This window comes from Carassius auratus, chromosome 24 (assembly GCF_003368295.1).
Source record: "Carassius auratus strain Wakin chromosome 24, ASM336829v1, whole genome shotgun sequence".
In the NCBI taxonomy this organism is placed as follows: Eukaryota; Metazoa; Chordata; class Actinopteri; order Cypriniformes; family Cyprinidae; genus Carassius; species Carassius auratus.
In genome coordinates, this window is record NC_039266.1 from 7,600,617 (window position 1) to 7,614,146 (window position 13,530).

The 13,530-nt window shown below is 36.7% G+C and overlaps 1 protein-coding gene across 2 annotated transcripts in view; it reads left to right on the forward strand.

The window, feature by feature from the left end:
• Nucleotides 1-13,530, forward strand: part of lyrm4b (LYR motif containing 4) — a 44,724-nt gene that overhangs the window by 21,404 nt on the left and 9,790 nt on the right. The window contains exon 3 of one of the 2 annotated variants that reach the window (XM_026200867.1): nt 12,335-12,966. The exons of the other annotated variant lie outside the window; for it this stretch is intronic. Within the exon in view, the coding sequence (XP_026056652.1) occupies nt 12,335-12,397 (63 nt within the window). The 3' untranslated portion in view covers nt 12,398-12,966. Of the gene's footprint in view, nt 1-12,334; nt 12,967-13,530 lie in introns of those variants that run through there. 2 annotated transcript variants of the gene reach the window in all.

Consider the following 13,530-nt stretch of genomic DNA (forward strand, 5'->3'; position numbering starts at 1 on the left):
ATCTGTCCATCTACCATCCGTCCATCCATCCACCAACCAACCAACCAATCAATCATCCATCCATCTGTTCGTTCATCCATCCGTCCATCTATCACCAACCAACCAACCAATCGTCCGTCCGTCCATCCACCAACCAACCAATCAATCATCCATCCATCCATCCATCTGTCCATCTACCATCCGTCCATCCAACCATCCATCCACCAACCAACCAACCAATCATCCATCCGTCAATCCATCCATCCATCCATCCATGATATGTCAAACTATCCAATAATCTGCTACATCACTATTCTCTATTACTTTGGTGTCAGGGACTGGTTGAAGATGAATACGTGTTTATATATAATGATGTTTTTTGTGGTATCAGTTTGTTGTGTCCTGAAAACTAATGGGTATGCGTGTATCCTCTGTTCTGTGTCTCTCATTTGTTTTCATGTTCTCATTCTCTGTCATCATCTTTCACTCGTGTTGTGCGAGATGATCTTCTCAGTCTACATCTCCATCTGTCTGACATTACATACTTCATTGTTGCTGCATAAGTGCTGCTCTGTGAATCTTCTGGAAGAGTCTGTATGTGCTTCCAGGAGCCTTTCAACAGGAAAACTGCACACATGTATATCACTACTGGCAGTAGTGGACAATAAATGTCATTACTGATTAATTAGATGGATTGGCTAAACAAAAAGGATGAATTTTATTGATAATACTGGTCACTCCTTTCCATGGAATTAGAAAAACAATCTTCACTGAGTTTAGAGGTAAGAACCGAATCAGGCTGAATTGTTAAGGAGTCATTCTGACCAGTTCTTGTGAATCAGCTGATTCTTTGAGGTGTAAGTGAATAATCAGTTACATATTTGTTTATTCCTCCAATAAAGCTATTGTATTTTTAGAATTGATTGATGTAGAATGATTTGTCTTTGTATCATAATGTATTAATTATTCTTATTCTTATTATTTATTCATTAATTTAGTTTGATTATTTAATTTACAGATTATTTTGTGTGTGTGTGTGTGTGTGTGTGAGGGAGAGGGAGAGGGAGGGAGAGCGAGAGCGATTTCGGAGCTTTAGTGGCCAAAATATTTTTCAAATTCCCAGAAATATTTTTTTTCATTATTCATATTATTTTTATTATTACTATTTATTTATTTATAAATACATTTTTCTATTTTATTATTATTATTATTTATTTATTTTTAAGTCTACCAGGGTTAGGATTGCTTCTAAATTTGCACAGTTGCTTTTTCTTTTATATTACTATTCACAGAAAATACAATAAACAGTTGTAGTTTAGTTAAAATTATTCATAGTACAGTATTTTTATTTTTCCTTTCACAGCGTCATTCGAGAACATTTCACATTGTATATAAATTAATAAATGAGTGCTCACAATTGCTGACTAAAAGTGAAATAACCAAAATTTGCATATTTTGTCCGATTGTTTTCAACGCTTGTGTACTAGTTCAGAGTCTTTCAAAACTCTGGAAATAAAATGTGACTTTTCAAGATGCAGTGAGTCACAGAAATGACCAGCAGATTTATCACTCCTCCATACAGCTCTGTCCATTCTGTTTCCTCTCGCTGGTCTCTGCTCCAGAGCCGTGGAGGGATCAGATGGCCTTTCAGCCGGCAGTAATGCGGTCAGCTCCTCGTGTTCACCGTGTCTGCCAGGCCTCATTGATCACAGACACTCGACGAGAAGATGGGACTTCAAGCGCGTGTCTGCTCTTATAGAAACTTCCCTCCCAAGCACTCAGAGAAATAAGAGCCTTCCGCAGAAGCTCAACAACGCCCCGCGCTCGCAGAAGTTTGTAAGAGCAGTAGGAGGGGAAAAATAAGTTGAAATGGCTGTTATCTGGTCTGGCTATTTTTATCACAACAGCAGCAGAGGATCACCATGTCTCTCCCTCTCGCTCTGTGTGTATTTATCTATGTGAGGAAACTCTGAAAGCGCTCGGCTGGGTTTCTCTGGCTCCAATTAAACCGAGAGAGTGGAGCGTGATGAGCTATGAAGACCTGACGCTTTCTACTCGCCTCTCTCATGCTGCAGAAGAGCTGGCCTTATTACATTCATCTCACGCACGTGCGTGTGTGTGTGTGTGTGTGTGTGTGTGTGTGGAGGGATCTCTTTGATTTCTTCTTGTATCATCATGGTCCATTGTGTGTAAATGCACAGTGTCAGTGTTTTCTTACATTGCTGTTCATGAGGGGCTTTTCTCAGAACCGGGCTGCTTCACAGAAAACACAATACGATGGCAATAAGTAGATTTTCTAACTTTCTAATTACACAAAAATATTGTGCAGCACAACTGTTTTCAACATTGATAATAATCAGAAATGTTTCTTGAGCAGTAAATCATCATATTTTCATGATTTCCGAGGATCATGTGACACTGAAGACTGGAGGAATGATGCTGAAAATACAGCGGAGCATCACAGAAATACATTACACTTTACAATATATGCATACAGAGAACAGTTATTTAAATGTATTATATTTCACAATATTAATAATTTTTACTGTATTTTTAATCAAATAAATAGAGCCTTGGTGAACAGAAATAACTTTTTCAAAAAAACATTTACGAAAATCTTATTGACCACAAACCTTTATACGATTGTGTCCTGTATATATGTACAGTATATATATATATATATATTACAAACCATATATTTTATTTATTTCCATTACCTTATTGTTTTTTTTTTATTATATTTTTCATGATTTTTGAGCTTAAGTGCCATAGAAGAAAAAAAAATGACAATATAAATTTTTGAGTTTAAGTAAAATCAATGTTGAAAGTACATCTTTTTTAAACTTCATAGTATCATTTTGGGCTATTTTAAATTATATAATTTAATTTATGAATGCCCACAAAATTTCTGGAAATATTTTGGCCAGTTAATTTGAATGCTTGTGTAGTTCAGACCATTTTGAAATATTGAGAGTAAAATAAGACTTTTTTTTTTATTATTTAAACAAACAATTAACTTTTTTTTTTTTTTTTTTTTTGGTGTTACTTTTCTGAGATTTTTGAATGTGTATCTCGCAATTGAGATTTTTTTTTTCCCCACAGTTGAATCTAATCCTCTTATATCTGTCAAGTATGACTTTTTTTCCTAAAAAATTGTATTTTTTCTATGCTTAAACATCAGTTTTTGCAAAATGTAATATGTACCATGATAGCCCTACAGGGTGTGTTTTATGAACAGTTTGATGTGATTCCCCTTCGTTACTGTAGCATTCTGCATAATACCACTGCAGGACTATTTTGCAAGGGTTAATGGTTTTTTCTACTCTTATTTGCGATTATAATGGGTACATTAGAGCAGTTCTGTCCTGTTGAGTTCCCGCAGGGCATGAAGATGCTACAATCTTAAGAAAAATTAGCAACAATGCAGATTTAATTCCAGTTCATGCTGCAGTTTTGCTGGCCACTAAGTCCCAGTTGCTGTCATTTGCTCAGTGTCTGCTTTTAAAGGTCATCCCCCCTAAGGGCCTGCGGAGAGTCTCTGATACAGTCGTCTCATTGCTCCACGCCGTCAGCGTTAAAGGTGTCTGCCTTCGCAGGAGTGAGAGGCTTGTTAAAGACTCTGACGGGGGACTCGTTTCCACACACTTTTATATATAATTCATTATTCATCAGAACACAGCAAGAAGGGCTGACTTTAATTTGGGGTTTACAGGCCTAGGTGATATAAACAACATCTATTAGGTCTGTATGAAACGCACGGCGCTGTAACGGAAGGATGATCTTAACAAGGACGTCTTGACTTGAACGTTAGCTTGTGCATCTGTGGCTGTGGATACTGGACCGTCAGCATCGCTGAAATATACTGAATGACAGTTTCACAGATGCTGAAATCAGGCAGGTTTAGTATAACTGCGTAAATTTGCCATGATATGTGTATTGTTCTGCCATAAACTATATCAGAGCATCAACTGACATAATGTAGACCAGACTTTATGCAAATAGTAATCTAAAGTGTTAGATATTTGCAGTAAAATATCCAAAACCCACTAGGCTAGTGTTATATATTTTGTCCAGCTGATTAGTAACAATATCTCTAATGTTTTCAAGACACGGGGCAGTGCAGTCGCCTGTCTATGATGTTAGTTACCCTTTGTTACTGCCTTTGCTGATGTAGAAACCAAATGACAACAGTGTGGTGGACAAATGCGGAAGTAGCTTCATGACAAACTTCAACTAGAAAGAGTTGCCAATCTCGCTTGTGTTTTACTTGACAGATGAGTTGTTTTGATTTGTATCTTTACAGAAAATATATGCTATTATAACGACCAACAAGATTAGTATTATGGGGCATACACGGCAAACGCGGGGCATTGTGCCTCTAGACCCGTGCGAGGATGTGTCTGATCCATCGTCTGATCGCATCTTTGCATTGACTTTGTATGTTATCTACTCGCGCAAATCGTTGAACTCGTGTTAAATCCATGATTTATCTTTCCGTCTGATTGATGGCCGTCAGCGGTTGGGTAGAAGACAACAAATCCCATCAATTCAAGCTCCTTAGCGTCATCAAACCACACGTTTGTTATTGTTTTGGTAGTGCGCTCTCTAGTGGCAGGTCCTACAACCTGTACATTTAAGATTGATTGATTGATTGATTTAATGTTTGTTTGACTTACTTTTTGTTTGTATGTTTTTTTTGTTTGTGAAGGAATAAATAGTTTTTTTAAATGGTAAAGGTAGTAGTATTAGTAGTATCAAATCAATTTATATAATATACTATTATATGTTATTTATATGTTAAATGTTATATAATATTCTATATGTGAAATTATTATATTCTTATTGATATATTTGTATTTCTTCAAATAAATATTTTTTTTTTAAATGTAGTAGTAGTAGTAGTAGTAATATAAAATTATAAAAATAAATTAAATTTATTTTATTTTTTTTTATTTTCTTTTGTGGTATTTTATTTATTATCATTATACATATTATATATATATATATATATATATGCATATATGCATATGTGTGTGTGTGTGTGTGTGTGTGTGTGTTAAAGGTAGTATTAGTAGCAATACTACTAAGATTATAATAAGAATTATAATAATAGTGAGAATATCTTAATTTTATATTAAATTTATATAAGGTGCTACAGGTTGATTGAGACATTCCCAGTTCTCCGAATTTACTTGGATTCACCTGAAATGATCCTGGCTCCATCCTGCTTTATTTTTGTGATGAGCAGTCTTGTTTTTTTCCAAATGTAATGCAAGATAACCGCATGACTAAAGGATAATAATAACTTTCAGTAAGCGTTTGGTCAGTTTCCAAACACACTCCAGAAGTGTAGAGGTGTAGATCACAAGCCCTAGGGTGATGTAGGGAGCCTGTACTCCTCTAGTCTTCTTTGCATTGCGTCTTGTTTGAGTTTTTGTGCGTCTTGCTGAAGGGCTGCACATCTACTGAATGTAATTTCAGAGGCTTCATGCAGTATGCATTAAACGGCTGCTCAATGCAGACAGCCCATGGACTGCATAATGCATGATGGGATGAGGCCGGTGTCCTCCCGAAACGCTCACATCGCACCTCAGGGCCAGCGAGGAAGCTTTCCGATAGTGGCCTTGTCCTGCAGATGACCTGAGAGAGACACACATGTAGTCATTCATAGATCTGAAGACTTGCTCTCATATTTCCACCGACCTGCTTCAATATACACACTCCTGCCCACAAATGACCTTTCCCCAGTATATTGTGTCTAAAGGAATCTTAAGAGGGTAATGTAGTCATATTCTGCCTTCTTTATACAGCAGAGAGCAGAATCTGTAAACGTGGAGTGGTTTTGGCCTGATGTGACTCTAGGTGTGTTTTCACGGCAGTATCAGGACTAGAGTTTGTGTGAGCAGCTAAAGTCAGGGATCACAATCTCTGTTGGTAAGTATTTAGTGCGATGTTATAAAGACAGCATGTGTTCCAAAAGTATTATCAATGTTGAAAACAGCTTCATATTTTCATGCAAAACATTGTACTTTTTGTTATTCTGGATTCTTTGATGAATAGAAAGTTCAAAGGAATAGCATTTATTTGAAGTTGAAACTTTTATAACAATGTAAATCTCTTTTCAGTCACTCCTGATCAATTTCAATGCATCCTTGCTTGATAGAGGTGTAGCTAAAGGGGTCATATGTAGCAGTTTTTCCTTTCTCTTTGGAGTGTAACAAGCTCTTGGTGCATGAAGAAGAGCTGTAAAGTTGCAAAGACTAAAGTCTCAAACCCAAAGAGATATTCTTTATCAAAGTTAAGACTCTGCCAAGCCCTCCTAAAACGTCTCGTTCTAACACGCCCCCACATCTCTACATCACTATGTGGGAAGATTTGCATAACTCCGCCCAAATGTTCACGCGTTTCCCGAACCAGTTGCCTGTAATGCATCTATTGCACGACGGAAGTTTCTATAAGTTTGGGCAGTTCAAACTCTGCAAGAACAGTCTGGTGTTTCATACTCACAGCCTGTAAGTACATATTTTATATTTTAATAATTTGCAAATGATGATTCAAGCACGAGTTTGTAGAGTAGAGCTAGTTGTTTGTTGTTTCTCAGATCACAAATGCAGACATGGTTTTATGTTTAAGCAGCGCAATATGCAACACAGCGCTTAAAAAGACAGTATAACTCATTATAATCAATAATTATGTCCCCACTGGATGCAACAAATGCCTCGTTTGTTATGGGTTTTATTGGTTTTGTCTCGTCTGATGTCCAGATGGTGAACAAATCTTTCTATTTAACCAGATCTTCTTAGTGAACCGATCGAATCAGTTTGCGGTGTGTGTGTGTGTGTGAGAGACATATCAGGACACAACTCTATATAATGACATGGGTATGACACAGATATTACAAGGAGAGGGTGACTTATGAGGACATAACCCATGTCCCCATTTTTGAAAACACTTATAAATCATACAGAATGAGTTTTTTTGAGAAAGTAAAAATGCACAAAGTTTCCTGTGAGGGTTAGGGTTAGGTGTAGGGTTGGTGAAGGGTTGTAGAATATACAATTTGTACAATAAAAAAACATTACACCTGTGGGATGAACACACTTTTCACAAAAACAAACGTGTGTGTGTGTTTGTGTGTAAGCGTGCTCTCGTGGGTGACAGCAGAGCTCCTGTGTGGGCGGCTCTTTTCAGCACGAAGGCTTCTGGCATTGTTTCTCCGAATCTCATTCTTATATGATGTGCATCTGAGAGTGACTGCTATGTTAATGACAGAGCCTCAGCACGTTCTGTACACATGCAGAAAACCATCAGTCCACAGCTCTCAGCCTGTCATAAGCTTTCCTTATCCTCCTCTTCCTGACAGACAGGCCGGCTTCAGACGTTTCTTATTGAGATTTGAGATTTGACCTTTGAGTAGACTTTTTATTCTTTGACCCAGGGACACCCAGCATTTCACAGTTTTGAGCTTGACTATTATTCTCTAATTACTCGATTACATAGTAACCCGAGATGTATTATCAGTGATGTTGCAGTGTTGTTTTTGTGCATCGCCCGGTTCCCTCAAATAAACTTTTCATCATGCTAATCTGTGCAAATGAATACAGTTTATGAAGCCTAAGTGCAACCAACAGAAGTAAAAAAACACTAAATGTTGGCTATCTACACCATAGAGACACAGAAACAAAAATAAAATGCTGAAAATGTATTCACCCTCAGGCCACCCAAGATGTAGATGAGTTTGTTTCTTCATCAGGTTTTGAGAAATGTAGCATTGCATCAGTGTCTCATCAACAGATGTTCTACAGTGAATGGGTGCCGTCAGAACAAGAGTATAAACAGCTGATAAAAACATCAAAATAATCCACACCTCTCCAGTCCAGCAATCTCTATCTTCAGAAGTAAAAAGCTGCATGTTTGTGAGAAACAAATCCATTATCGGGGTGTTTTTAACTTTAGGCTGTTGTGTCAGACTACAATAGGGATCCATAATCCATAATAATGCTTCCTCCAGTCAAAAAGTCTATCTCCTGTTGTCGCATGTCAAATCCACCCACATATTCATTCAGACCTGTTTTGGCTTGTAAACAGCTTGATCTCTGCAGACAACTTTTTCGCTGGAGGAAGCAATATTATGTTCTTTACTCTGAAGCATTGTTTTAAAGTTAAAATGCCTTATTGATGGATTTGTTTCTGACAGACACACAGCTTTTGTCTTCTCCAGACGTTAACTGATGGACTGGAGTGGTGTGGATTATTGTGATGTTTTTATCAGCTGTTTGGACTCTCGTTCTGACAGCACCCATTCACTGCAGAGCATCTTTTTATTCTCCAACTTGTGTGTGAGACAGGTTTCCAGAATGATGTTGATTATCACAGACAGTGTGTGCACATAAAAAAATCTTGTGAAAGCACGTGCACTTTTTAAAAACATAACATACACCAGACAGTGTGTGTAAGTGCCGTCTGAGACTGAGACTAGGGTTTCTCCATCACTTTTTCAAGGGCACGACCTCGTCTGCTGCACCGCTGCTGTAATTGAAGATGAGGGGGTAATCAAAGCAGTCCAGGGACCCCCTGAGCGCCGCTACCTAGACCAGATACTCAGACAAAACTCAGGGGTGGATTCTTGTCCTCCTCTCCTCTAGTTTTTCTGCTGATCGTCTGCTCGTCCTCGGAGGAGTTCCTGCAGCTTACTGTAGGGAGGTGTTGGGTTGCAGATATGTGCGTAAGAGCTTTGAAGAGGAGGAACCGCATCCTGACCTCAAACAAGCTCAATGTTTTAAGCAGCCTTTGCAATAGAGGTCAAATGAATTCAATGATTATTTCTCCAAAAAAAACTAAAATTGTGTCTTTGTTTACACACCCCGACATTGGTGCAAACCTGGATGAATTTCTTTCTTTTGCAGGGTGTCCGCAGGGTTTTAAAAAGTATTAAAAAGTGATAAATGAAAATAGTCAAATTTAAGGCCATTAAAAGTGTTAAATGTGGTCTCAGAGGTATTATTTTTTTCCAAATTAGGTATTATTTTTTCAGACTATCAGGTGTCCTATTCTGATTGAAATTCTATCTGCGTTCGCGTCAGTTCGTTTAAATATGGGCTTTAGCATATCTGGGCAGATAATCAAAGATCTTTCGTCTCCGTCTCAACGTATGTTTGATGCTGACGTCATATTCAGTGGTCGTTCAGCATCATCTCAGAACACTGCGCGCTCAACAGAAGTGGCTGGCTTCCGTTTTATTTTAGACTTGCTTCAAGGCATATCTTCAAAGACTGGACAACCATCGTCGTCTTCATGGGCAAATGCAAGTTTTCTAATAGATTTACTGATAGCGCTGTTTCTCACACATGCAAAGAGAGAGAGAGCGAGAGTCTTACCACGCTGAATCGACACGCTATATGTAAACTATTCTTTGTTGTCTTCTCCTGTCAAAATAACGGAGTTCATTTAGAATTATTCATATTCATTTTCGAACAAGCAGAAGACATACCGGTTTCTCTGGTAGTGGGTGGAGCTAATGTGCAAATGGCAATTTCATTGGCTGGCGCTGATTTAGTACCGTCCTTGTTTTGATTTCAGCAAATCAGTTTGACCGAACGCTGACAACGTGATTAATATTCATGAACCCAGCAGCTCATCAATTCATAGTGCATTGTATATACATTAGTATGATAGTAGAATTAGTAGTAGTATTATCTTTTAATAATAATTAATTTGATCTATTACTATTTTGTTACAGAAACCCTCAATGACCAAAAATATCTTAAGCATCACCACCAGTCTTAAGTTCAGTTAAAATGACAAATATGCATTCATTACGCCTAAAAGTAAATTTTTACGTAAGGGCATTGTGCTAGAAATATTACTATTATTTAGTAAAATGTATGTGATACTGCTACTACTGTTGAAAAAAATTAAAAAACGTTATTTTTTGAAGAAATAAATCACAGTATTTCTTCCATGTTTTAATTTTAATAGCAAATCCCCTTTATTTACCAAAAATAAAATGTTTAAATTTCATAAATTAAAAGACAAATTAAATTTGGGTGAAACTTGTTTACTGTTTTTCATAATTATATAACTTGTAGAAAAACTTTAAACACAATAAGTATAAAGAATGGCATTGGTTTTATTTTTAGTGTAAAAAGTAAAAAGTAAAAAAAAATTTAATTAGCATATTTTTGTGTTTTGCTTTGGTACCGAAATTGGTACAGAGAACCGTGGATTTTCATGGCTATCGGTACCGAATATTGAAATTTTGGTACCGTGTCAACACTAACAGGAAGCCTTATTGTTCGGTGTGTAAAAAAAACATCAATGTCAACTGGATGGGAGCTAACGCACTTAGGTCGCATATAAAATCCACTAAACATAAAAATGGAATGCGTGCTCGGAGAGAGCAGTTAATTCTACCAATCTCAGCTGTCTGCGCGGCTGCACCTCCACCACCACTGCCGCAAATTCGTGGCGCAGTTTTTGAATCCGCAACAGTTCATAGAATCCGCAACAGTTCATAGAAGATGCCCGTTTGTAATGCATCAACTTTCAATTAATGCCAGCCAGTGTGCTGGAACTATACATTCTCTCCATTGCAAATTTTATGTAGTTTTTTTTATTTTATTTACTAAGTTTTATTTACGAAGTTATTTACTCTAAATCTATTCTTTTTTGTATGTTATATATGTCAAAATCTGTGTAAATAATAGAAAGGTCGCTGATTAACACTTGCAATTCAGTGTCGTGATGGTTTAAAAAAATTTTCTGAAGGTAGTAAAAAAGGTAATAAAAAAAGTAGTAAATTTAACTTAAGGATTGCTGTATATACCCTGTTTTGAAGGCTGTGTTCGTTGTTCTTTTCCATTCGTGAATGAATGGCGAACAGAGCTTTCAAGCTTTAATAAAACAAGAATCACGAAAGAGATGCACATGATTCACGCACTGACATTGACGTCTTTGTTCCCTGAGAGTCTTCACACCTTCCAGGATCTTCTCCGTGTTTCTGGCTGGAAGTCTATAGGATTTGTTCACACGTCTGAATGAATCACTTGAATCACTCGATCTGGCCACAGTGGTTGTCAATTTAAGACTTTCTGAAAGTTTTCAGTGTAACAACTTAAATCTCGTTCCATTGCAGTGTTATTTCAGTATTCTTTATATGTTATCTGTCACGATGGTCAGCTGTAGTGCCCATGACCTCCAGTAGAGGGCACTCCACTCAGGACTCTGGCATTCTTCTATTTCCATTCCCAACTCCATTTCCCATAATCCTGTGCTTAGAGCTAATAACCACCAGGTGTTCTCCATTACCACTCCTCTATATAAACTGTGTTTGGACTCTCAGTAAGAGCGGAGTCTTGTTTAGTTCTGTCTGGCATTTCCGAGCGTTTTCCCTGTGTTTGTTCCTTCCGTGTTTGACTTTGGGTTGTTTATACCGACTGTGATTCTCTGCTGCCTGCCCCGACCTCTGCTTCTGTCTGTTTTTGATTTTGGATATCCCTCGACACACCTGACGCCGACCTTTGCCTTTTTGACCATTCTGATAATAAACGACTGCATATGGATCCGAACGTCTCTGACTCCATGTTACACTATCATAGTACTTAGAAATATTTTAAAGTGCCTTCTATTTCAGTATTATTATTATTTTATGTGCTTTTTTCTTTTTTTTCTGTTTCAGTTTGAGTAATTTAAGTACTTTAAATTACATACTACTGCAATTTTTACAATTATTATGAATGGCCTTTTATGTCAACTGGTCAATTTAGTGTAGGTTTTAGTAATGTGCTTCTGCCATTTATTCTGTTTTTATTAATTTTAGTATTTAAATATTATGAAAACATTTATTATTAATTTAAATCGGCTAGATTTGTTTTATATATTGGTAGTTTTCATTTTAATATTTAGTGCAAATTTTAGTCAGTTTGTTTTGTGTTTTTGTCTCATTACTTTTTATATTTCAGTTTTTTCACTGTAAAAAAAATTAATCTGTACAATAACAGAAACCGTACTGGCAGCTCATTACACAAGATATTATACATAAATTTTATGGACATTTCTTTTAACTCTAAAACAATGCAATGTAGTGTAAAATTCAAAATACTGGTAAAACACCTGTAAAAAAATGAATACGGAAAAAAATCCTTCAAATTATACAATATCTTGTGCCCTATTTTTACAGATTTTAATGGAAGCTTGAAAGCTTCATTCCTCATTCGTTGCAATTGCACAGAAAGAAATCTGTCTCCAGATTCTCACCCTTCACATGGATCTGAAAGGACACAAGTTTAATAAATGATGGTATAATTAAAATGTTTGGGTGAACCGTTCTGTTCAACGAACTGAATCTTCTGTGCAGAAGGTGATGGAGAAGCACGATACTCAGTTCACCAGTGCCATTCTACTCCAGAGATGCAGATGAGAAAGAGGGAAGAGCTTTCTGAGGAAAGACGGAGAAGATCTGACTAGACAGCTGGATATAATCTTTCTCTCCATCTCGCTCGCTCGTTTTTTTTACTTCGGGGTCTGTTTATACCTCTGAAAATTTCAGTAGGAGGCAAAATGTTAGCTTTCATTTACTCAAGCTTGAGTTGTTGACGCCAAGCACCCTCCCCTCACGTCTGTCATCCCTTAATTTCCAGCGTCCCGCTCGTACGGCGCTCATTAATGTCTTGTAATGCCTAACGAGATCCAGGGTTTGCTCTGGAACAGACTCCACATTCACAGGTTTATTCATTTGCCGGTTCCCATACCTGCCGAATGCACACCATCATGTCCCACCTGGTGCTGGGTTAAAATAACTTTCTTAACATTTAATCTCACTTTTGATAAATGCTGATTATTGGGTAACACTTTAGTTTAGGTACCAGTTCTCACTCTTAACTAATTAACATGACTTGACATAGATCCCTTAATACATGCCTAAACTTAAAAGATAGAAGTTTGTTTGTTTGTTTTTTTTGGACTAAAAACAATCTCATATTTGATGCATGACGTGTTTATGGCTTTTTTTGTTTTTTTTGGTGCTGAAGCTTATAATTATATGGAAAAAAAGTATGAAATTTGAATATATAATATCTGTATCTCTCAACAATGTCTTATGAAAGATGATATTTAAAAGCTTAGTTTAATGATCAAAACACAGTGCATTTGAATGAAGTGATGATTGAGAGATTAACATTCATATGTTAAGCCTTCCTCAAAATATGTGAGATGGAAACCATGTAACAAGATAAAAGTTCTTCTTAAATTTGTTGAAAATCATTAAAGATTCTGCATCAAAACGACACATAAACCACGAGCTGAAGGTGAAAGTTCATACAATTACTGTATACCAAGCCCTTATGGGCACAATTTAGTTTGGGGATCAATTCTCACTATTAATTAATAGTTTTACCTCAACAAACTCCCAATTTGCTGATTATTAATAGTTAGTAAGCTAGTTAAGGTTAAGGGATCTAAAATATGTGAATAAGGCATTAGTATGTGCTTTAAAATTACTAATAAACAGCCAGTATATAAGCAAAATAAGTGTCAACTATATATAAATGTATA